The following is a 27,306-nucleotide window of genomic DNA, read 5'->3' on the forward strand; positions in this document are numbered from 1 at the left end:
TTCACCAGGAATTGTTTATATCGATATTGCAACGAATTTAAGAAAGATAGAAGTTAGGTATCAAAGAACGAATTATAGAGTGGTTTGAGAACTTCAATTTGATTGATAGAAACAATCAAACTCTATATGAATTTTTGGGATAAAATTGATAATCACAAATTAAAAATTACTAATTTTGAAATTTTCACTTCCAAAACAATTATTTAAATCCATTAATTTAGATGTTCCACTACTACATCCTGTACTAATTTTTTTTCATTTTTCAAATTTAACAGAATTGGCTTACGCAGCGTATTTTAAAGTGTGGAGCCAGTTTGAGGCAACAAAAAAATGTTTTATTACTCTGTCATTGTTGAAATTCGAACATATGCGTAGAAGGTTTTTTTTATCAAATGTGATCATCTATCACCGTCTGAGAGATTCTGAAAAAAAAATTTTTCCAATCGAGAAAGGTGTTTTCTGACTTGGGGATGAATCAAAAATGTAATTCTTCTTTTATTTTCAATAAACGAAAAAAATATGCATTAAAAATTAATTAAAGCATTTTTTTTGACTCGATTATATACAGGATTCGATTATATACAGTGAAAAGAAATCGAAGACTGTATATAATCGAGTCCGCGCTGTACTAAAGGGTGTGTCACATCAAATTGCATCACGGAAAAAAAATTAATTTTTAATTTAATTTTTAGGAATAATATCTTCAGCTTTGGTTTTATAATCAGATAAGAGTGTATAGATCACGTTGGCCATGCTTCACTGTCAATTTTTCGTAAATTTGGAAAAATGTCGTCGAACGAAAAAGAGCGTCGTGAATTAATCCTGCGCACTCATTTCGAGAATCCGGAGTTGTCACATCGGGACATCGGTAAGATGCTGGGAATCGTCCAATCCACGGTCAGCAGAGTACTAAAACGATACTTCGAGAACCTAACAATCGACCGGAAGGTGAAGAACGGCAAAAATGGATGCTCCGTCAGTGAAAAAGATCACAAGCGCGTAGTTAAGCAGTTTAGACGTGATCCGAGAAGTTCGGTCCGGGATGTCGCCAATAAGCTGAATTTGTCAAGTTCATTCGTCCAGCGGACCAAGCAGCGGGAGGGCTTGCGTACATACAAGGTTCAGAAGGCTCCTAACCGCGACGAAAGGCAAAACATGGTGGGGAGGACGCGAGCCCGGAAGCTGTACACCGAAATGCTGACGAAGCCGCATTGCCTGGTAATGGACGACGAAACCTACGTCAAAGCGGACTTTCGTCAGCTGCCGGGCCTGTTGTTCTTCTCCGCAGAGGACAAATTTAGCGTTCCGGAGGAGATTCGCAAGCAGAAACTATCCAAGTTTGCCAAAAAGTACATGGTGTGCCAAGCGATCTGCTCTTGCGGAAAACGGAGCGCCCCCTTCGTGATGACCGGCACGGTAAACGGGTAGGTTTACCTTAAGGAGTGCCTACAGAAGCGCTTACTACCACTATTGAAGCAGCACGAGGGCCCGATCATCTTCTGGCCGGATCTCGCTTCGTGCCACTATTCAAAGGATGTGTTGGAGTGGTACGAAGCCAACGGGGTCACCTTCGTGCCAAAGGAAATGAACCCGCCCAACGCGCCGGAGCTTCGCCCAATAGAGAAATATTGGGCGATTATGAAGCAGGCCCTCCGGAAGAACCCAAAGGTTGTCAAATCGGAGGCGGACTTCAAGAGAAAATGGATTTCTGTTCAAAAAAAAACTACAACCTGACGTTGTACAGAACCTTATAGAAGGGGTAAGGAGGAAGGTGCGAGCATACGGGCTTGGGCTCGAAGTATGAATAAAAAGAAAATGCCAAAAGTTGTTTCATAGTTTTTATTTTACTGTCTAAAATTTTCAAAAGGATCGGTCTACTGGGCGAATTTCTACAGCGTTTTTTCCGTGATGCAATTTGATGTGACACACCCTTTAAGTGTGTGAGTTGAAATTGTCCGGTTTTTTATTATCTTTCTTTAATACCGCACAAAAAAAAATCGCACGTGATTTCTAAACTGTAGTTTCGCTGTAGTTTCCATTCTGCAAAAAAAAACAAAGTAATTTGGTTGTTCAGCATATTAAAAATTCGTTACTTTTGTTTCTTCATTTGAAGAAAAAAAAAGCGGTTGAAGCACATCGTTTTTTTGTGGAAGCTAATGGGAAACATTCCCCAACAGTGAATACATGTGAGAAATGGTTTCGCCAATTCAATCCTGGTGATTTCGATCTGAAGGACAATGTCCATCCGGCTGCAGCGAAACGATTTGAAGACGAGAAATTGGAGGAGTTGCTGGATGCAGACCCAACCTCATCAGAACAAAAGTTGACAGAAACACTGAATGAGTCACGAACAGCAATTTGTCATCGTTTGAATGCCATGGGAAAGAATTGGTGATGGAGAATGGATCTATTTTGAGAACTCTAAGTGCAAAAGTTGAAGGAGGGTTGTCGCCGAGACACGATCGCATAGTTGAAGTAGGATTTCGTTGGGCTGTTTGTTTCACACTGATTTTGGATATATTTGAAAAATTACATTGGTAAAACTTTTCATAATTGTATGGTCCTGAAGAGGGCCCTATAGTTTGATTGTTGGATACTGATTGTTCACTCCATCAATGGTACAATCCAGTGATGAGGACAGAAGCATGGTGAATAGGCATTGCATATCACGATAAGAGATGCCGAAGTGGAATGAGATATACTGAAAACTGTACTCTGTGGCCCTGGATGAGATGGCTCCTGCGTTCTGTATGGATGAAATAATAATAATTATATCTGCAGAGTGAATGAATAGTTTCGACATTTTCGCTTGAAACCAATTGAACACGAAAATAAGTACATCAACGCTAAAGCAAATATTGCTTTTGCGAATCGGCCAATCAGAACACGGGATTTACATTTAGATAAAGCTTGAGATTTTTAAATTGTTTGACAGTTGGTCTCATTAAATATAGTATTATATTCATTGTAATGAATTGTTATGGAGTGTCCAAATTGATTGATGCAAAAATGTCGTAAATCCATCAGGAAATAACTGAGCAATAATTGTGAGTACAAGAGGAAGATTGTATCCTCGATTTTGACCAATCAGAAGGCGGGATTTCCGTTTGGATAATCATAGAGATTTTTCAATTGTTCGATAGTTAGTTTCATAACATATATCATTTTCTTCGGTGTGATAAATTGTTATGGAGTGCCCAAATCGATTGACGCTGAAAAACATCAATCCATCATGAAATACCTGAGCAATAAGCGTTTGAAATTGGACAATTTTCACGATGCGATCAATTTTTGTTTTTCAATTTGTTCCCGAAAGACGTAATCCTACTCCAGAAAAAAAAAAGCTTCGGGTTTAACCTGGTGAAGTAGGCCCATCAAAGCTAAGTTAAGTTAAATTGTTCGATCGACGATGCTCTGTTTGTGGTAAGCTACTAAACCCGAGTGAAACAGTGAATACAGATTTACAGAAAATTTAAGCTTTGCATCGATGGAAAAAATACCAGGATGGGCCCTAAGATACGGTAAAGCGATATTGAAGCATGACAACAACACACCGGCGCACAAGGCAAGAGCCATTAAGGATGCAATAAAAACCCCTAACTGGGAGATGTTATCGCACCCGCCGTATTCTCCAGACTTGACCCTGTCAGATTGTCACCTTTTCGCTTCTATGGAATTTCGTCGAATATATAGATGTCGAAAAATGGGTGAATGGATAGTTTTCGTCGAAACAAAACAGAATCCATACCTGATAGATGGCCGAATCAAACGGGGATTACTTTGAAAAAAAGGTGATTTTGAGGATCTTCTGGCAATTATTACCATACTGAAGTGACAAATTGTAGTTCTGCTAGAAATGTGACAAATTTCCTTGTTGAATCTAAGAATAATCAGAACGGTAAAAATGACTCTCGAAAAAGTTATGTTCATCGCATAGATCATGTTTACTAATTATTTCTTTGAGTGTAGCGATTAACCGCTCAGGTTGATCAACAGACTGTCCAAAATAAGAAGTGGTTCATTCGAAAAGGGGAAACGACACGCTCGACTGTTTTTCCCATATATCAATCAAACGATAATGAATGTCGGGAGTCTTGGGCACAACTACAAAAACGAATCAGAAGACCATTGTATTTCTATGCTTGTAGGAAACATCTTTCACCTACTGGTCATTCAAAACTAGTCAACATTGCACTGTTGTTGTCCAAAAACAGAGACTCGAGTCACAGAAGCACAATAATTAAGTCTATTGCCGAAATCAACTGATAACATGGGGATTCTCTTCGATGCATACATGAAACACCCTTACTGGATGCCGTAATCAGCCTGCAGCATTCAGAATTCCATTAATCGTATGCACATCGCTCCGAGTTCATCCGGACGGAAACAATCCTTGGAAACTGTGGAAGCAGTCCGGTGCAGAATCGAAAATATAATAACCGTTTCAAAAGCATTTGACAAAATTCGACAAGAGCTGCTACCTTACCCAATTGTCCTATTATCAGTTGGCTTCGCCATCTAACACTAAAAGCAGCTCGTTTCAATGCGAGCCTTGATTAGTACCAGCGAATTTTCTGCCGAAACTGAGCTTCACTTCCACCCACGTGCCAATTGTTATACAAATATACGTTCGAAAGACACAAAACTATCTATCGGAGGGTGTTTGCTCACTTTTGGAAACATGTCACGAAATGGTTCAGCTCCGGCCACCGGGCATCCAATTTTGCTCACTTGGTTCTGGATGCTGCGTGAGTCTCTTCTATCCAACGCCGCTTCGAAGCAAGAAGTTCGTTCTAAAAACTAAATCATAATCCTTTATCACACACAAGGTATTGGAAATATAATAACAAATCTATTTTCATATCAAGCATCCACTCACTTCCACAGTGAGGGCGCCATCTGACGAGGACCCGCTTGTCGCTTGTCTGGGTCTGACGCTCGGAATGCTGCTGCTGCTGATCATCATTCATCCCTCGTTCGTAGAAGCACACAGCATTCGCTACCGAGTGGCAGCTCATGAAAATCAATACCTCTTTATGCATTATGAATGAATATTAATATTTCAAAGGCAAATTTCCCGGGCGCTTCTCCTCTATGCATCCACATCATTGTCATCGTCATGCCCGTGGTCCATTCTAGGCACAGATATGGCCAACAGAAGAGCCTTCATTTTGAACATGTTTGTACCGGGCTCATACATCTCAATCAGTCGTTGATGGTGGTGAGCCGGCCGATTTGGCTTCACTTCTACTGCGGGACAACTGTTTCCCGATGTTTGTACGCGGAGAATCGATACCACCGGTCGTAGGCCAGAATGATGGAGACACGTGTCGTCTGTACTGTACGCGTACGTACCTCGGTAGCCGTGTGGGCGCTTGCTGATCATTCGTCAACTTGCGATATTCCGTTATGAATACAGATGCTGGAACGCAACTTGATTGGTATAAACAATATTATAGATAATCATGTGCGGAATCATTGTGCTCGTAAGCTGATTAAATGGCGAATAACGGATGTTATCTCAAAAGTGTGCGGGATAAGTACGTAACGCCAGTAACACGGAGCGTAACGCCAACAACACGACCGCGCTGGCTACAATTGAAACTTGCAGCGTAACGTCTCTTAGACGAAATTCAAGAAATTAACTAGAGATGTCTAATTTTTTCATTTAATCGATTTTGATTTAATCGAATTTTACAATAATTTATTCATTCGAATACTGTTTTTTTAGTATTCGATTATTCTAATTCAATTTTTATTTGTAACAATAATGCACATAATAAAAACATTTCATGTCATAATTTTAAAAGATACATAATTTTAGAAATAAACCGCGAAGCGCGCAACGAAAGTTTTTGAATGAAATCGGATTCCAGTATGTCGATAAATTTATCAATTCATGATTTTTGCAGACGATTAGAAAAGAGTAGATTATGAAAGCGATGCACATTTTTAATGAAAAAACGCACGGGTTTTTTTCTGTCCTAAATAGCCTGTTTGTCGAATATTGGATAACAGATTTGTTTGAAAATTTCTCTCTGTCGCTTCTAATTACTAGTCCAAAAGGCCATCTGATGAAATATTAAATGTTTCTGCAATTTTGGATTTGAGTTAGTATTTTCCTCTATTACCAACTCAGCTGAAATTGTTTTGAAAATGAAAGATTTTGAATTAACAGAAACCAAAAAATGCATAAAGTACTAGTACTAAATACTTAAAATGTAATAGCACAGGCATCTGGAAGTTGAAATTTAAGGTAAAACTTTTTAAATCGAGTATCAACAGTTAATAGTTTGACACGTTTCACATGTTGGAAATGTTCTTTCAATAGATGAGAAAATTTTCTCTGCAGTGCAATGGCTTCTCCACACTCTAGAATCATGAAACTAAAACTATGTCCAGAATAGTAAAAACATTATTAGAAAACAAAACGAAAATCAAACTTTCTAAAATTATCAAATTTCAATAAAAATAACTGTTCCACTGTTTTGATCATTCTTTTATTGATTATCAAATGTCACGATTATCTAATACAGGGTTTTCCATTTCGGGCTTCCGAAAGTATACAGCCCTGCGCTGACAACCGTTTGACATAGCTGTCAACCAAAGCGTCATATCGTTAGTTGAATGTCTGCCATTTTACAATATGGATCGTTTTAGCATCGCACAACGTGTTAATTTTGTTAAATTATACTATAAAAATGATGGAAAACCGGCAAATGTTTTTCGAGCATTTCGGACGGATTTTGGTCGTCATGGACGGCCTACAGAGCACACAATCGCTAATGTAGTGCGTAAATTCGAACAAACTGGATCCGTAGCGGATATTGTGAAACCTGTGCATCATCGTAATGTGCGTTCGGCCGAAAATATTGCTGCTGTTGCTGCCAGTGTGGAGGATGACCCGAATGTTTCGATTCCACGGCGTGCTCAGCAATTGGGCTTGTCAAACACATCATTGTGGCGAATTTTGCATTTGGACTTGCACCTACATCCATATAAAGTCCAACTGGTACAAAAATTAGAGCGTGGTGACCATGAAATGCGTCGGGCATACGTCGATTGGGTGAACGAACAACAGCAGCAAAATGCTGAATTTTCGCATCAAATTTTCTTCAGCGATGAGGCACATTTCGAGTTCGGTGGCTATGTGAACACCCAAAATTTCCGTATATGGGGCTCAGAAAATCCACACGTGATTGTTGAGAGGCCATTGCATCCGCCAAAAGTCACTGTTTGGTGCGCATTATGGTCTGGTGGAGTCATCGGGCCGTATTTCTTTGAAAATGAGGACGGCGAGACGGTAACTGTGAATGGTGAGCGCTATGGCCGCATGTTAACCGATTTTTTTTTGCCACAAATTGAAGATATGGATACGGATGACATGTGGTTTCAGCAGGACGGCGCCACGTGCCACACAACACGACCGAACATGGCCATATTGCGAACGAAATTTGAGGGACGCATAATTTCGCGTTTCGGTGATACCAATTGTCCGTCCAGATCATTCGATTTGAACCCGCTAGACTTTTTTGTGAGGTTTTGCGAAAGACCGTGTCTATGCCAACTCTCCGCAAACTCTTGAACATTTGAAAGACAACATTCGTGAAGTTATGACCAAGATACCGCCCCATATGTGCCGAAAAGTCATCGAAAATTACCTGTTCCGGATCAAGGTGTTCGAGGAAGCCCTAGGTGGACATTTGAATGATGTTGTATTTCACACATAATGGCATAAACCAAACTTTAATTTGAAATAAAAGTTTCATCGAAATTCGAATTCTAAGTGTGTTTTATTTCAATTTACTTTCGGAATTTAAAGTTGGATAACCCTGTATAATTGAATTATTGAGATTCTATACCGACAAAGGTAAAGATGTCTCAAAGGCTCTTTATAAAGATATCTTACAACATAGTCGTTTTGGATATTTATCCCTCTTTATAACATAACATAGTCGTTTTGGATATTTATCCCTTTAACTATTGAAAAAGTTGAAAAATTGGTAGCAATATAGTTGCCCGGTCATCCCAAAAACATTGTTTGCCGCTGTCTTGTAAGCTTACTTTATTGCGCCTTTGGCTATGCAAAAATCAAAACAATATTTTTTGCACAGCGAGAGAAAAGCTACGAAAGAGTTATATCTGTGGTATAACCGCAAGGTCGGCGTAGGATTATCGTTGGCATAGAGGTGTTTGAAAACGAGAGCGTTTCGATGGAGTCACAAGATTTTTGGCCACAATACCTCTTGTCGACTGAACGAAGTGACATGATTATTAATTCATTCGAAAGATAAAATGTCTACGAGTTATATGCTTTGAAAGCAATCTATTGATAAAATCGAATAAAATGAAGAAGTTTTAAGTCTCTATAATTCAAAACAACAAAAATAACAACAAATTATTGAAGTCACAAAAGTCTATAAATATGGGTTGCCGCTTGAAATTTCATCACAGCGATGATAAATATGCGGGTGATGCAAGGCATGGCTAGCAAGCAAGATTGTCGTTCGCTTTGTGCACAACGTCGCCGAACAACTTGGTATGTAGTGAAGGCAAAATATTCAGTAAAACTGGTGTAAAATATATTCTCCGCTTTCTAATGTTTCCCTTATACATAATACATTGCTTGTGGCTAATTCTTAAACTTTTTCCCTCCTTTATGTGTGATATAATTTGTGTACAATTTCCAATAGACAAAATATATGTCACTTCCAATCAGTCTACATCAATTTTGCGCTCAATACGCCCTTCCTCGAAACACCCACTTCTCGTTTGAGAAAATGTTGAGTAAACATCGTTGCCGGTGAGCGTCAAGTAGGAATGAATTGTCTTTTTCAAGATTCATCTTGTACCCCTAATCAGTTCCCGAAAGACGTAATTTTACGTTGATCGCACTTGATCAAAGAAATTACAAAAAGAATGTATTTGATCACAGTATTTGATAAACTTTTTTACTTTAAAGAGATTTCGAATACTGAGAAGAACTATTTGATATTTGATAAATTTGATTTGCTGAAAACAAAACAAAATCTCTCGTGTTGTGCGTGATGATGTTTAGCTTTTTTTTTTCGCAGCCGCGACTTCTGTGCAGTGATTTATAAGAATTTAGTTGACTTTTATTTTCGGGCAACCGCGTCGCTGGTCGCCTTCTTCACAGCAGTAAGTCTGAATTTTATTTTTTGAGACAACCGTTGTTATTCTTCCTGGTAGCAGGATACATTTTATCAGCCCTATAGAAATTGGAGTATTGCTAGATACCTTTAGAAAACTTTGGTTGAACAATTGAAATTATATTCCAAGTGCAGCAAATTTTTTTTTTTCTGGATGGCAATATAATTCCCGCGGCTTTATAAAGGATTAAATATATTCATTCATATTTGATTCAGGTTAACATTAGGTTTGAAAATATGTCTTTACATTGAATTGTAGTTATGAAGTATTTAGAAAAAAAAAGGTTTGTTTGCCTCAATCACATTTTTTCGAAATGTAATCATATTAAAAAAAAAATATATGAAAAGGTAGTTGAAATTTTTGTACAAACACGTTCTGTGTTTATAGTGTTGACAATTGAATTTGACACCTCCCAGCAAAGTCTGCACATAATCATTCGTGCCCTTTCTGGACGCTGCTAACCAATTCTTTCTTCCATGTTTGAAGGCGCTGTACCACCCTTCTTGAATATGCCCTTGACGATTGTCCAGTAAAGTTCGATTAGTCGCAGCTGGGGATAATTTTGATGTACATGGTGTTGCTTCCCCCAAAACACTAGAGAGTAGCTTTGGAGTAATGAGTTGTTGCCAAATCTGGCTAGAATAGATTTCTGGAATAGATCTGGCGTATTCGCTCTATTGTAGGTTATGAACTTCTCTCTACACATATCAACTGTTACTTTCTCGAGTGGAGATAACAAATCAACTCTTCCGCCCCGGGTGCGAAAGCTTCACTCGACGCCACTGATGATACTATTCCAGCAGATTCGGACATCTAGAAGGAACCTGAGACATCTTTCTTCCTTTTTTCCGTATGTCATTGTATCTCTCTCAACGTCCGTGAGGCGGTTTCGCCGACTTTGATGAATTTGATGATGGTCTTCATTTTATTGATAATTGGAATCAATGAGTCTTCGCTAATGATAGGTTTAACGCCAGGAGAAGGATTATTAGGTGGAGCAGATGGCAGAATTTGCGAGCGTAGTGTGCGTGATAGCATGCGCTGCCATAGCTACTTTTCACGTTGTGACGTCGATATTTGTGTGTTGTGCAATTGAATATGCATTCCACATCTATGTGAAAACGCTTTTTTTCGTTTTTTATCAACTAAAAACAGATCTTTTCGTGGAGTTCCCACACGCATATTCGTATAATGTGACAGTGTGCAGTGGATATTTGTGAAATGATGTCGGTAAAGATGAACAAAAGTGGTATTTTTGTCTGTCATTTTCACTCTTCCACCTTCATAGAAACAAACAAATTTTCGTTATTTTCGCGATGATCTTCTTCTTCTTGAATGGCGTTAACGTTCCCTGTGGAACTTTTGCCGTCTCAACGTATGCATTAACTAGCGTCATTTATTAATACTTAGTTGAGATTTCTTAATCCAAATAACACGCCTTGAATGTATTCCGAGGAGCAAGCTCTTGAAGATGCGTGACCACAGTGCAAGTCGAAGGAAATTCCTCCGACGAAAAATCCTTCGGCCAGAACGGGAATCGAACCCGAACACCCGGCATGATAATGTGAGACGCTAACCGCTCGGCCACGGGTGCACAATTTTCGCGATGATATGATTGTTTAATATTGAGTGAATTGGCCCTGTATTTCCCGAAGTGCGCTGCTGGATCGACATCGAAGGAAATCCGCCAGAAACCGGAACCCCAGGATGTCGCGGTTCAGTTTCCCAACAATGATGATATTTTGAAGGCTCCCAGTACAGGTGAATGTGATTTGAGAAGAATAGTTTGCAATTAAGCAACATTTCATTGAAAATTCTGCTATTTCCGAGGACTAAGAATAAGACTGTTCTCTGGACGTTTGTGCTCCTTAAATTATGGAAAAGGGTCTATCATTTTTGATCGATGCCCTTCATCGACTTTCTCTTTCGATAATCACGGCCTTTCAGACAGATTTTACTCCAGTTTTGATATGTAGTTTGATAAACGAGGTTCTCTTTCACACTAGTTATCATCGAACACATCAGGAAATGCTGTTAATGCTGGGTTATTAATGAAAATAGACCCTTTTGACATGTTGATCTAGATATGACAAAAGTAATGGTTTAGTGGACCGGTCTTGCTGGTCACCATTTTATTCGTATGTGCGAAACACGGTAGATGTCTGTCTTCACCGTATTTGTCGTATGACGATTTTTTGATCTGTAATATCTCAGCCGGCGAGTGTTGAGTTCAGACCTCATGCTATATTATCATTTGTTTTTGAAATATTAAACGGAATAATACTCAGGAGACACGATGCCTTCGATAATCCGTAGGGAAAAATATCAGTGAAACATAAGACAGGAATTAGAATTTACACTTGGGGGATTCAGGTTAATACAATTCAATAAATTATAAAGACTAACCCTTAACTTAACAAATGATTAACCTTGGAAACGGTTTCTTGTTTTACTATTTGCAGTAATCGTCCTAATTATTCGATGTATTAATTTTGTGATTTTTATTCGATATAAAATTACACGATTGTGATTGCAGATACCCGCTCATTTGAAATAATCGACAATTAACCGACACCCCTAAAATCTACTTTCATATTCCATCCGCCTACTTGGTGTGTTTCATATATTTTGCAACTACTACACCCAAAAAAAAATCTTGGTAAAAAATACTCAGTACCTTTGGTAATGTAAGAATTAGAAAACTTTCAATTTTTCAAAATTATACAAATTTTATTCCATAAAAATGAACTATCGATGTTCAAAGTGCTGCAAACCCTATTCGAAATTAATTAAACAAAATCTGACTAGTTTTTGAACCCAACTTTAGGATGACTGAAAATAATTTACAGTCATTTTCCCAAGTTGTTGAAGGAAACCGGATCACGAATGCATGAAAAACATTTCTTTTCTGAAATCAGGAAAAGAAAGATCAGACAATCACACTAGGTACTAAAAACACAAAAAATTTCTCAGTCCAACCAGATGAAATAAGAAACATTTGAAATTACTCCAATATCGTGCACTGAAAGCGAGACGTTTACTAAAGTAATTCATAGGACTTCGCAAATTACACCTCGAACTGGGGACAATTTTGCACTAGAATTTAACATCAGTTAGACTCGTCTGTAAGAAATTTCTTCCGACTTGCACCATCGTCACGCGTAGAGCTTGCCACTCCCGAATACACTCAATGTGTGTTATTTGGCATAAGAAAACTCAACTAAGTAAGACATGTATTCGCCTCTAGCTCGACATCTAGCTAGTTGGACAGACCTGTAATACGACATGAATAATTGGACCTTTTCGCCTCTAATTGGTCATTTCTGTAAACATCCTTTGTGCAGGTTTCTACAACACGATACATTTTTACATTTTCCAACGTTTTTACTAGATTATGTATAAAGTGTGCAAATTTTTCCAACGTTTATTTGTAAGGTTTGCAAGGATTTTTCTGTTTTAACTTGTTTTTCACATTGTGTTGTGTTTGTTGATATGTTCAATCATTGGTCACAATCGTCTCTAATGCCACACTAAGTGGTGTCGCGGTATGTCCAATTAGAGGCAAATCACTGTACTAATGCGTTGAGACGACAAAAGTTCCACTGGGAAAGTTAGTGGCATCCAAGAAGATGACTCGTCTGTGAGGAGGTTTTGACGGATGTGCGGAATTCGTGGCGCTGGTTACGTTGAAGTTGATTCTTTGGTCGTTGAGGTCTGCCTCTCCCAGATTTAAAATAACCTTTTTTTGCTTCCACCAAAAAATATTCTCAAACTAATCTGAAAATAACCAACCTTCTTCCCCGTGGCCGTTTCTGTCCTGGATGCAGCTCGAATCCGATTTTGCCAATTTTGCGTGCAAGAAGCTTGGATTTTCGAGTGGCGTGAGCAGATTTCTGAAGCGATTCTCCTCTTACTTTGAGGAGTGAATATCAAAATCAAAATGGTGGCATCATTCTACACGCTCGCACCTACAAAATGGGGGGTGGGGCCAACTCAAAAGAAATACATTAAATTTAAGCTGACCAAGCTTCATGAAAAATATCCACCTGCAAACAACCCACGATTTGAACATATATGCTGGTCATATGATTAACATTCTTCGCATATGGATTATGCAACAGTTTCAAAGCACCCTCCAATTAGACACCACTTAGGGCCGAAGTCAATGACTTCCTGTGGTGTACACAATTTCATCGCATTATCGATTGCATTGTTAACACCTGATGCACTAAACACTGCGAAACCCCTCAAGGATTATCCAATTGCGGGGTTGTAATGAAGAACAATGCTGCGTCGACACAACGTGACACAAGGAGAGCACCCCGTGTGTGTCATTGGGCAGCGGTCAATCGCGCCGCACCGTTGCCTGGATGAGCAACGGGGGAGATTACGAATCGCGAAACAATAGCAAAGACATCATCTCGCATACCAGGATTGGCAGCGCATTGATCGATATCGGGCGGATCATGGGTTGAGCCTTCGGGGGTACAATTCAACCCGACGTGTGGTGTGTAACTTTATCGTTTCGAAGGGTGGTGCAAAAAAAGTGGGAAAAAAGAAAACCCGGTGAAGTCTGTTCCGAGTTCGAGGGTGCGCACAGAGAAAGCAAACTGACAACTGTCAACATTTTTGCTTCGTGCTGTGTTCCTCACTTGGTATGCTCTCAATGCTCATTGTAACTAATTGATATTCGAGTGGAGAACACTTCGTGCCGGCGCATCTCTTCAGCATGCCTAATTTGGATGGAGACGAGAAAGTGCCGAAGGACATGTTCTCCACATTAAAGAGGATGGTGTTTTTAAGATTTTCCGAAGGATTGCACGTTCCGACAGGATCGCGTCAGATGACTGTTCCGTCATCTAAGGCGGTAAGGGAGCAGGATGGCTTAAGCGTAGTTTAACAACATTCTAGAGCGTCATGAATATCAATCGTGAATATTAATCAGGTGAGATGAAGAAAATTAGCATAATAGATGTCGCGCTGTTTCCGTTTTGTGGCGCTTTTTTGTTGTGCGAGTGGGAAGCGCGTTCTTTCGATGGAAATTTCAATTGTCGCGCTGTGTCAATTAGCATACCAAATTAAGCTCAACCAACCGCACGATTCGCATGATGATGGTATTTTTTTCTACTCGGTGGCGTTTGTGCGATACGTCTATGCTACTCCTGCGGTGTTCCCTGACAGGCTCGTTTGTCAGCTTGACGTATTATCCCTATGGCTGTGTGTGTGTGTGTGTGTTTCTGCTTGTACTAACCTGTATCCTCGCTTCGTTTAGTTTAGTGGTTCGCGCTAGTTCCTCTCTACAGTAGATATCGGGGTAGTGAGATTTCGCAAAGGCCGCTTCTAGTTCTGCTAACTGTTCCTGTGTGGATGGAAGCCAAAAAGAGGGAAAAAACAAGTTCATTTCAATGAATTTTCACCAGTTATGTAAATACGTCAAATGAAGATCCGATTGACAGTTATTCCCTGTTAATTTGTGCGCTATGGAAATGGGTTAAACGGAGAACTGAAACGTGTTGACAACTCGTCTTCTCTTCATATGATTCCTTTGCAATTTGGATATTTGTAGCCAATAATTTTATTACCAATCACTAATTCCTTTTGTTACTAGAAATAATGGATCGGGGGGTCTCCGTAGCCACATTAGTTGCGCGTTCGCTTAGTAAGCGATCGATCGTGAGTTCAAAACTCAGGGCCCTCATTGACCATCTTTGTGTTGTTACAGAATAACTACGTCCACGCAACAATCACCAGCGATGGAGATCGATCCACGGTCGAAATAAGATCGATTCATCCATACAACTGCTCTGCTCTGCAAGACACATCGGGCTGCTGTTCTATAAATAACTCAACAATGATCAATCAACTGTCTCCGCTGTCCGGTCTAACTGGATAATGGAAGAACAGATAGAAAACTCTTACGCCTAAATGGCTACTGTGTAGATGTACCATATGCAATGGTATAGAAGGAATACTGGCAAATGGCAACTGTGTAATGTGCTAATTATAGATAATGATAACCATGTGACATGTATACGATTAAAATTCGGCTCTGTTTCAGATAAAATGCTAATGAGCCTAAAATAAATATATGGGATAAAAAAAAAATAACGGATTTTTCAAAATAAAAATTGATTGACGTGTCAGTTTTATTTCTTGCACATTTGAAAAAAGTTTCGAATTGAGAAGACCATGATGACCATGACTTTTTTACTACAATTTCACATCTCTTCTATTATCTTTCCATTCCAATGGTATTTCTTTCCTTCATTTATAAAATTTTGCTCAAGAGGATAAGGAGCTCTCTCCTAGTTGTACATTTTTAAACTTGTTTCTTATTTTCTTATTTTGATAAGTTGAATTTGAATTTCATATTCAATGCAATTAGTGGTGACACTATTTTTGCTTTTTTTTGTATATTCTGTCAAATATATAGTAAGAGAGTTAGCGTTTTTAAAGAAAATGCTTTATTTATCATCTAAATTTATATTATTGCCTTCAAAACAGGCCATTTCTGAAGCAATACACTTTTTCTAACAAACAATCTAATCATCGAAACACTTTTTATACGCCCATAAAAATCCATGGAAAAGAAGCTACCAAATCTTTGGTAATGCAAATATTAGAAGAATGTACATATTTTCTGTATATATTATCAACCATATGTAAAATAAATGTCAGATGCAATACACATCTTTACCATTTACCTTTACGATTGATATATTTTACTGCACGGTAAGGACAGCAACAGCAACGCTACATGAAGGTAAATTATTTTCAAAACTTTTTTAAGGTATATGTTAAACCGACGGCTTATACCGCCGGTTCTACATTTGTTCATCATTTCCATTGTGTAATATAAGTACGAATAGAATAATTCGACTAGTATTTACCAAAATATGTACTATTTTTTTGTAAGAGTGTAACATTATTCACAAACTTCCTTCAGCTCACGCAACGAATTCGTATTTATGTTTTCAATGCTGTCAAAAAATGTCCCGCGAAGCGGTAATTTGAATTTTGGAAATAGGAAAAAGTCACACGAGACCATATCTGTTCAATCACTTTCGTACCATTTTCGGTTAAAAATTCGTTCACAATGATCGATCGATGAGCTGATGCATTATCGTGGTGCAAAATCCAAGTGTTATCCTTTCACAAATCTGGCCGTTTGCGACAATTTTCATCTGTCAAACGCCTTATAAAACTAAGACAACACTCTTCATTGACTGTTTGGCCCTCCAGAAAGAATTCCGAAAGGAAAACATCATATCAAAAAACGCCGAGCAAAAAAAATACACTTGTTCTTAATGACGCTGTAAAAAAAAACAACATGACAGATCGCGCTCAAAAATGAAGACCACTGACAGTAATACTGACTTAACCCTTTCGCTACGAGCGTCGTCTATAGACGACATCAGAGTGATACTGCGCATCGATCACATCAGCGCGATATGCATATTTTTCGGCGCAGTGCTCCGTTCAGCGGTAGCACTACGACGGAGCACAATGCCGTAGTGAAAGGGTTAAGGGGGTATTCTAGTGTAGAGACACAAATTTCGGACGTTTTTTAAAAATAAAACCAAGAGTATTATTCATCTATCTTTTAACAATGAAACAAAAATTGAACGGAGAAACAATATTCATAACTAGAATAGTTACAAGCTGATGAAGTGAGAGGATTCAAAAAAAAGATGTGCCATGGCGTACACGATTCCAGCCCTTCTGGTTGTCTGAAACAAAAAAATCGAACAGTTTCTGAATCAGTAAAGATACCGGTATCCAATTTTAATTTAATGTCAAACGTCTTCGACCTAATGGTTGTACAGACTGCTTATAGGGACTTAATTCTATTCTTATAGATTAACCTACTAATATTAAAATCGAACAGTTCAGATACCTAGTTAAAGACGCGGCAGCAAGCGTCTAATGGATTATTTTGCTCATACATGGTACGGTGATTAGGCATCGCCAGGACTCGATGGTGGCATAGCTGTCGGGATGGTGCGTGTAGGCTAACGTTTCGGTATCGCATGAACGTCCGACAAGTCAAAAACATCTTTTTTGACAAAATGGCGTCCGCTTGAAAACAAAATGCGGTTTAAAACTTTTTTTCTTACGTTTCCCGATTTTTTAAAAATAGTAAAATTAAAAAATTTCATGTTTTAGAGGTTCATGCACTACAGAGATGCATGCAAATTGTATTCATATAAATCGACATGAATCGGTTCAATAGAACTTGAGATATCGTGTACGCCAGTTTGAAAAAACTTGTTTCGAGAAAAACGAATTTGAAGTTCATTGTTATGGCCGTACCAGGTTTTTTTTATTTTTTTTTTATTTTTTTTATTTACCCTCCACTGACCCCCACACCAATAGGCTCATAGGGAGCCCACTGGTAGTGGAGACTTACTAACAGCTAAAGAAAAAAAAACAAGAAAAATTTAGGAAAACATGGAGAGTCAACTATTAACTAATAAACTAAACTTAGTCAAACCCCAGTGGAACTTAGTTCCTTTGAAGGGGTTCACTTAAGATAGGAAACAAAAAAAAATTAAAGATAAAATAAAAACAAAACGGTGATAACATTAATGACTTTGGAGACTATTTTGAATTAATTTAAAACTTTATAACAATAAAAAAAATAAAAAAATTATAAAAAATCAGACTGGTAAAGTCTAAATTTTAAATTGGTTGGCACATTTAAAGAATGTATTCATTTACGTTCCTGATTATATGATGTTTCAGCTTACTTTTGAATATATTGTTATTGGTTATTGATTTCAAATCATTAGGAAGTAAATTGAATTTTAATGTACCGTAGCTCATAATGCGCGTGAAACCCAAGTTTGTGTATGCTCTACTTCTTGTTAACTCATTTGCATTTCTCGTATTCGGAAGGTTCACTCGAGTTGAAAAATTTATGTTATGATGGAAATAACGATTATGCAATGTATTATGTACAAACATAATAGTTTGAGTATCACACAATACTAAAATAGGAATAATTCTGTGGTGTAAACTAGTGTAGATCGAAATTGTCGGATATCGGAACGGTAGATTAAAGATTACTTTCACACATCTGTTCTGAAGTGTTTGTATTTTTTTTAGTTTTGATTTGGCAGCATGACCCCACACAACGATTAAATATTGGAGTATGGAATGAATACATGCGAAATAAAAACGCAGCAGCGCTTCTTTAGGCACAAAACAACGTACTCTTTTCATGAGACCACATAGAGTTGAAATTTTTCTCGATACATGATTTATATGAGTGTCCCATGAAAGACAAGAATCTAAGTGTAGCCCTAAATATTTCAAAGATGTGACCTTCTCAATTGACATGTTCCTGACAGACGGATCGAGATGTTGACAGATTTTCTTGCGTGGCGAATGAAAAACCATATATTTTGTTTTAGTAAGGTTTAGTGTGAGATGATTACCACTAAAATATTCCATGAGAGCCGCTAGATCTGATTCCATATCAGCTACGATGGATTCAACATTAGGACGAGGGTAAAATAAAGCTGAATCATCTGCAAAAAGTCTCGGTATACCATGTAGTTTTAAATTTCCTAAATCATTGATGAACATCAAAAAGAGTAAAGGACCTATGTTACTTCCTTGAGGAACTCCCATGTCAATTGGGCGTAAGTCACTGCGAACACCATTAAACATAACGAATTGTTTTCGATCAGATAGGTAGCTTTTCATCAAATCGTTAGCAACTCCTCTTACACCATATCTTTCAAGTTTTTTAAGCAAAATTTCATGATCTAAAGTGTCAAAAGCTTTTTTAAGATCGATAAATAAGCCACCTACGATCTTTTTTTGATCAATTTCACAAATCAGTTCATCAACGAGCTCGATAATAGCGGTCATTGTTCCACAGCCTTCTCGAAAACCATATTGATATTCGTACATAGCATTGTTTATACGCAAAAAGCTTACAAGCCGTGAAGTTAACAGCTTTTCCAAAATTCTATTGAGAACAGGTAATGTTGAAATCGGTCGATAATTCGAAGGATCGCAGGAGTCGCCGGATTTAAACACTGGTGTAACTTTGGCGATTTTCAAAGCATTTGAATAAATTCCAGTTACGATTATTTTATTAAAATTTTTTGAAATAATCTCAGAAAACTGATCTGGGTTTGCTTTTATCAGTTTACCTGGAAAATTATCATAGCCTTTGCTTTTCTTAACATCGAGCTGACTTATTAGAATGCTCACTTCGTTCACGCTAGCGGGTCTCAAAAAAATAGAGCTGCTTATACATTTTAAAGGTTTGAGATAGTCATAATTATTTATTGGTAATTTACTGGCCAAATTATTGCCAATACTGGAAAAATAGCAATTAAACACTTCAGCAACCTCTTTATCAGAAACTATGGTTCTCCCATCAACTTTTAATTTGATTTGTTCTCTAGGTTTAACGCGACCAAAAATTTCGTTCAGTTTTTTCCATACATTGGAATGACTTGAGCCATCAAGTATATTCACATAATATTCTTTTTTACATCGTGTCTTTAGAATTTTAACTTTTTTGGATTCGTGAACAAGCATATCCCTAGCGCGTGCATTGTTGGGACTGATTTTCACTTTTTCTAGATACTTGTTTTTTATTTGTATTAACTTCCAAAGGCTATAAGTCATCCATGGACAGTTCTCTCCTTTTATTGTGACAATTTTTGTAACAGTCTTTGTACATTCAGCCAACAAGTTATTATATGTAGTTAAAAGAGTGTCTAGAGTAGCATCAATATCATCAGTAACTTCAAAGTCATTCAAAAAACTTGTGCTGAAAACTGATTCTCAAGTTTGGCATGATCAACAATGTCCATTTTTAACACTTGTTGACTTTTTACATTATTCAAAGGAATAGATGAAATAATGGGAAGGTGGTCACTAAGATCGTTAAAGACAGTATGATTTTGTAGGTTCACAGCAAGATTGATCGGACATATAAAATGATCTAAAGTATTATTACTTGCTGGACGAGTTGGGTGCGTATTTGCACATACATAACCGTAAGATTCTAATAAATTTGTGTACTTTATTACTACGTTATTGTTCTTTAGATTTATTGAAACATTACAATCACCAACAATGAGTGATGGTTTCGATTGTGTAGCAGTTGATAACCAACCCTCTAAAATATTGTGATAGTCATTATAATCCAACGAAGGCGGACGATAAACACCAATATTTTTGTACACGTGGCCATTGCATTTCAGTTCTAAATGGATGTAGTGCAGACCATTCACAGTTTGGCTATCTAACCATTTGTTTTCTAATGAATTTTTTACGAAAATTGCTAAACCTCCAGAAGAACCATCGCGACACGAGAAAAATGCGCGATAGCCTGGAATCTTATAGATTTGACTATTTATTTCTTTCAGCCAAGTCTCGCCAATAACAATGACATCAATAATGCTTTTACATTCATTAACAAAGTAAATAATTTCATCAAATTTGACAAAGTCATTCATTCCTCTCACATTCCACTGAACAACATTCAATGTTTTTTTACTAGCCATATCACATGTTTTATTATAGTCATGTAAATTGTCATAATATGTATTCGAAATCATTATTAGTATAAAATCCCATTAATAGCCCGAAAATAATTCATATTAATGTGCACTTTTCTTCCGTTTTGGCGAAGGAGAGTGACCGGGAACCAATTCTGACTCAGGTACGTTAGGAGCCTTCCACAATTGGCTCATGACACGACTGAGATCTCCTCTATTTTTTATCAATTCAGGCTTACTATTGTCATCTTTCTTAGCCAAAATGACGCCACCCCTACCCGCCCAAACGTATTTTAGGTTCAAAAGATATTGAGATTCTCTAAGATCTTTGAGCAATTCCAGTGATAATGGAGTTAACTCATCACGCAAGGTTACATTCATTGCTCTCTCGTTAACAATGTAGTTTGAGTCGATCACGGTTGACAACATTTTTCCAAACAGTCTTTTCTTGTTCAGTACCAGCTCTTTTGATTCTCTGTCATGACAAATGACATTCGCTCAGTAGAAGTCACAAGTTCAGAAGAGTTCAATCCCAAGCATGTAAAAACTTTTCCAACAATCTGAGACACATTTTCGTTTGGAACTGTAGGGATACCCCAAACTACAATGTTGTTACCCACTGCAGCTTTATCAGACTTGTCAACATTAGCTTCTAACTTATAAATCATCTCCTGTTGCTGATTTTGAGATTCTTTCAAATATTCTACCTCTTTTTTCAACCTTGCATTTTCAAGTTTAAGATCTTTAAAATCTGTGACAATTTCATCAAACTTAGCGGATAAGAATTCCTGTGACTTTTCGATTGTAGTTGTAATCTGTTTCACTTTAATTGAGATCGATTGCATTTCCTTAGCGACGGAGGCTGAAATAGTTGCTTTCATCTCAGCAGCGAGAGAAGACATCATGGATCTATGATTATCTTGCATGGAAACAATTCGCTGGTATATGGCAGAGCAATCAGGTGTGCAAAAGTAATCCTGTTCCTTCATACGACGTATTGCATTTCCCACAATATTCTTACATCTGAAGTGATCAGTTGAGAAGCAATACATGCACGTTAGAAGTTTGGAGCTATCGGTCTCTTTTTTTTACAAACTGTACAGATAAATTCATTATCTTTTTCCATTACAAGTGGTTCTTGAAAGTAAGCTGAAACGCGAATTTGAAGCAAGATAGTAACAGGAAAGTAAACAAACAGTCAAGTGATGAGCAACACACTAGCACTAACACAAATCTGAACAAGCCATAATATGCCTCATGATTAAGTTATGCTAATAGCGATGCGGTACTAGAATAGCTACAGATGAGTTTAATTACTACTCCTTCGCGATGTCGATTTGGATTTGTTCATGCGACTGCTTGTGACACTGCTAATGAAATCAAGAACCCACGGCTACTCTATAAACCGAACGTTTCAGTTTGTTTTCCAGCCTATCAGACCAAATCACTCAACCACAACAAAAGCGATCTGCTCGTCAAGCAGTATAAAGTATCACAGATGCACTCCTGTCGCAGGAGTGAACCATAAAGCGCCCCGGACAAATTTTCTCCGATCGCTTAACGTTTGTCAAGTATCCGTTTTTAGCGGTCTGGCATAGCACGAAGCTATCGAAGAAAATGCGGTAACACAAAATGTATCTATAGGCGTACTCACAATCGTCATCTACTGGTTCATTATAATTTCACCTAGCGAATTCATCCGTTTCATACAGTGCCTACAACACACTAGCAACCACAAAAAAAAAACACGACGAGCACAAAGGGAGCCAAATAATAGTGCACAAATGGATGTATGATTGCACTAGATAGGTATAATTTATTTTCTTTTTTATGTACACATATTCTATCAATCTGCAATCGCCACAAACACTCCTAGCACAAGAAACAATGTTATCACATAGAATATTTACACTTATTAGAATTTAAACAGAGATAAACACGATTAATTACTAATTACTACGCGGACGGTAAACAATTATGTGCCAACCAAGAAAACAACAGTGTTGCCAGTGTTACATACCGTGTAATCCAGGGTTACATACCGTATAATTAAAATGGCTCTAACTCTGTAAATAATAGGATTTTCGATAAATACTTTCTTGGGCATATTTTTGAATGCCTAAACTACAGAAGTATGAAGGATTTTTTTTGATTTTTTTCAAATTTTTGCACTAGAATACTGCTTTAAGTCAACTTTCGGTAGTGACGGTAGTGACGTGATTTTGACGCTGAGAAAGCTTCCGGAAAATGGGTGGAAAGCAAATTTCAACACAGGTCCGAACTTCTATTGCGCGTGACTTCTAGTGTATAAAGTATTAACAAAACATTGCTGGGAAGTATGGGGTAATCCGTGGTGCGGTCCAGCTGGTCATTCGGAAGCATCAGATGCTCGGCAGCGTAGCCGATTGACCGGAAGGAGGGCCGAAAAGTAAGACTTATGCAAGAACGGACAATCATCCGGGATGTAAAAAAAACCCATGAACGACCATACGGGCGATTAAAGAAAGGTGGGATCTGGGCCTTTCCATGATGTGGGGTTGATAAAAACATGAGGTTTTTTTCGTGTGGAATTTATATTCATGAAACTTTTTCCGTGTCAGAATTTTTCTAGTAATCTTTTGTGACATTATGCCTTCATGTCTGCGGTTATTTCCGTTGTTCTTATTCCTTTTGTGATTTTTCCAGGAATCCTTAGCAGATATCATTCAAATCTTGCCAGATAAAAATTGCATCACAATTAGAGTTTGGTACGTTTTATTAGATTGCATTAGTGATCTAAAAACTAACAATGTGTCTTGTTATCACATAGTTTATTTACGATGCCCCTTTTTGTGTAGCGTTTGCGTTAGTGTTAGTGAATGTACATCCAAATTTAATTTTTAGCACATGTTATGACATATAACAGCTTTGCATTCCAGCCGGTCTTGATTGGATCCCCATTGACATCGCATGGACTTTTTTTGGTGCAATCAAAATGAAATTATAAAATAAAAAATGGAAAGAGATGTCTGCTTCCATACAGCTAGCCATTGTAGTAGTATAGGTAAACCCACGTGTAAAAATGGGGTAATAGTGTTTGTGAGAGAGGAGCAAAGCACACGTAAATAGATCAATTCACTTATCAAACTGTGTGGCGCGTCATTGACACGAGTCTTTGAATACATTTGAAAAAAAAATAACAATTCAATACTAAAGTCAAATGTATGAACGATATGTTCCGATGAACAATTGCAAATATAAATATATATAGAAGGTGCATTTGCATATGAAGTAAAATTCTGATTGTACGTGAGCGTAACATGAGCAAATTTATAACAAATGCGAATTGGGGCTCTTTCGATATTAACAAGTTCTTCTGCACAGTAACTCGATGTTGATAATTCCTTAATATTTTCCATCGTTGGTCGTATTGTTTTCACATATTTACGTTGGAAAGCCTTAACCCTTCTCTTCGTTGGACGAGGCATTTTGATTGAATATAATACTTTTCCGTTTCCTGTTTTTGAAAGCAGAGGCAGCCGTGACAGTGTTCCGAGCTCTGCAATACAATTTGTTTAATCAATGTTAAAGTTGCTAAAACTTACATTATAGACACATTAAATGTAAAAATAATAATTGTTTTGATATTAACACAATTTTATTCTATTGATTTTCATGACATGAAACGCTATGACTCAGGAATAACATTTTATTGAGTGGTTTTTATAGCTGTTTCGATGATGTTGTCTGGCATCAGTGTCGAAAAAATAACGATGCCCTCCCCAATACAAACAAAACCATTGCCGAAAATTGAAAATTTAACTTTCACAGCACTAGTTCGAGTTTTCCGTCGTTTTTCACTATACAGTGCGACAGCAGATGAAAATTTAATATCTTGTGAGTAATCGATTAGAGTTTGGTTGATATTACTTGATGGGAAGTATGCGAAAACGATCATTTTCTTCACACTGTTCCGCAAAATTATTGATTTTCGGGCGAAGGGTGAGGGAGGGAGGTAAAAGAAATGAGCGCCATTGTGGCAGCCATTTGTGGGTAGCTTCAACCTTCACCTTAAAACAGCTCATTAATACGCATTATTTCTGCCGAAGATGAAATGTTTTCTGCCGACTTTGCTACTTTGGGTGTAGATAAGTACCTTTCATGTGTCATTTGCTTGATTTTTGACGTAGAACTACGTCTTTCATTAAGGGTGTCAAATCAGAAAACAGGTCACGTTTTTATGAAATAAAGTTAACGTTAATAACTATTTTTGCCGCGAACGGATTTTGGCGATTTACATACTAAACGAATCGGAAATTCCGTAAGATTTGTTTAATATGCCATACATTAGAATCCCCCGGTTAGTAAATGGTTAAAATTCATGAAAACTTTAAGTGTTTCTATTTTCCCATACATTTGTTCTGTCCATTTGAGTGCTTTCCCGAACAGAGCTATCAATAACGAGCAACTTATCGACGACCAACGGAGGGGAAATCGTAGGATTTAAAGTCTCCGTGAACAAAGGAAAAGAAGAAGAATGAAGGGGAATACTTGCCTAGAGTATAAACAGTGGATCTCGCTGAGGAAAACTATAGAGGCGAATGAACTTCAAAGTTTAAAGCCTCTTAAAAACAAACAAAGAAGAAGAAGGAAAACTTTCATTCTGCATCAGACTGTTGAGTAATCCAGTTCACTTTGCTTTCGCTGCGCTTCGATCTAAGATTGGACCCCACCAGTGGTAATCCAACTTGGAAATCGTCGTTTGATTTTTCTATTCGTTTTTCGCGTTATTCGTATCGTGTGCTCTTCTTTCCGCGTCATAAATTGGACGCTTCGCGTAGTGTGCGATGAGCAAGAAGAAGAGGAAGGCAGGCTCGAGCCCTGCAAAAAACGAACGCATTGCCAGGGGCAATAAAATTTCGAGGTAAGCGTCATCTAATGATGCACGCGGTGTTGGTGCAGTGAAAAGCGCTCGCACTGAACCGAGCCTTCGCGAATGTGACACCGCACCGAACAACAGCGAAGTAGGCGATTTCGGCGCGTCGGTCGAAAATGTAAATGCCCAGGCAGCAACCAAAATCAAGCTCCCCCCGCTGGTGGTGAAGGCGGTCGCTCTTGACAAACTCATCAGCGAATTCGCATCGATGGGTGTTACAGCAGAGTACAAGCTGTGTGGCATAATTCAGTCTTTTTCCAAGCAGTTAACATTGTTTATTTTCCGTCTTCATAATGGCTTCGTTTGTGCCTTTGAGAATGCATTAAAATGACGTTATGGCGAAGCAGACGTTAAGGTTGTGCACCAAAAAATTATTTGGGAATACCAAGCATCTTGAATGTCTTACTGGACTATCTAGAGGTGCGATTCCTTTGAGGCAATATTAAATAACATGTAGCATGATATTTGATACTTGCAAGTGTTGTCACTGTTGTTGTTTACATGCGGTGCCAAAGATATATGTAGATATGTTGATGTAGTTATGAGATATGGAATAATGGTGCTGGTGCAACATGTATATAATCGACTGTAGCCGAGTCTATGTCAATTTCGAAAAAGGCCACCGGAATAGCATTCGAGGTAAATTTTCAATGCATTGACATGAAATAAATTGCGACATACGATTGTTTTGCGAGGGCAAGAATGAATCATCAATCAATTATCGTCAACTGATTCTACAATGAAAAAATCATTTCAGAGATAATTCTACTAAACAGTTGTTTCTAAAATTTCACAACATTATAGAATAATATCCGAAGGTATAAACAAGCGACTTATATAAAATAACAGCGTAGTTCTACGTCAACAATGCGGTCGTATCTTGGACACAACCTCCTTTAATTTTTTTCATATTCAATTCATTTAATATTTTCCAATCCAGTATCTGGGATTGGTTTTCATTGACATGTATCGATTTCACGACATCATTATTTGTTCTTGGCTTTTGTTTCGCTCGTTCTTCCTGTCGTTGGTAGTCCCCAAGAATGCATGTGCGCGTAGTGAAAATACATTGAAATAAATTTTATAATATGTTTAAACCAAAAATAAAGTCATCATAATTGAAAAAAATGTAAGGAGCTGTGCCTAAGACATGACCGCATTTTCGACGTAGAACTAATACGACGAATATCATTCAATCTTTTGTTTATTGCTTCAGATATCATTTTAGAATACATTGTAACTTTTGAAATAACTTTTTAGATATTTGGTTATTTTCAGTACTTCAGTAGTAAAAATTATAATATAAAATTTTTAAATTGCCTTTGGTAAACTGCTAGAGAATAATATGCTAAGGATATCGCTACCATACGTCGACACTGTATTAAATATATATATATTCAGTATATATGTATTCAGTCACATTTTGTAAAACATCTGAAAACTAACCATATATATTTTTATTTTCTCATTTTGTAGCTGTCAGTCCTAGTCAGTCAGCGCTTTCCTCCCAAAAAGCTCAACGTCGGCCCCTGGGAACCGAGGCGGGGTTCAACGTGTTAATTCGCAGAAGTTCCTTTCTCCTCGCGCGTTGCCTGTACAACGAACGCTGCATTTGATTCGTGTATTACGTATATGTCAGTGAAAGTGAACGAAACTGCAATATCTTCCATTTATTCCATTCTTGTATGTTTA

At 37.7% G+C, this 27,306-nt stretch overlaps 1 protein-coding gene across 2 annotated transcripts in view; it reads right to left on the minus strand.

The window, feature by feature from the left end:
• LOC129779736 (homeobox protein unc-42) overlaps window positions 1-27,306 on the minus strand; it is a 92,117-nt gene that overhangs the window by 26,393 nt on the left and 38,418 nt on the right. For both annotated transcript variants that reach the window (XM_055787389.1, XM_055787387.1), the window contains one exon: window positions 14,423-14,530. In XM_055787389.1, the coding sequence (XP_055643364.1) occupies window positions 14,423-14,530 (108 nt within the window). The remainder of the gene's footprint in view (window positions 1-14,422; window positions 14,531-27,306) is intronic.

This window comes from Toxorhynchites rutilus, chromosome 3 (genome assembly GCF_029784135.1).
Source record: "Toxorhynchites rutilus septentrionalis strain SRP chromosome 3, ASM2978413v1, whole genome shotgun sequence".
NCBI classification, from domain to species: domain Eukaryota; kingdom Metazoa; phylum Arthropoda; class Insecta; order Diptera; family Culicidae; genus Toxorhynchites; species Toxorhynchites rutilus.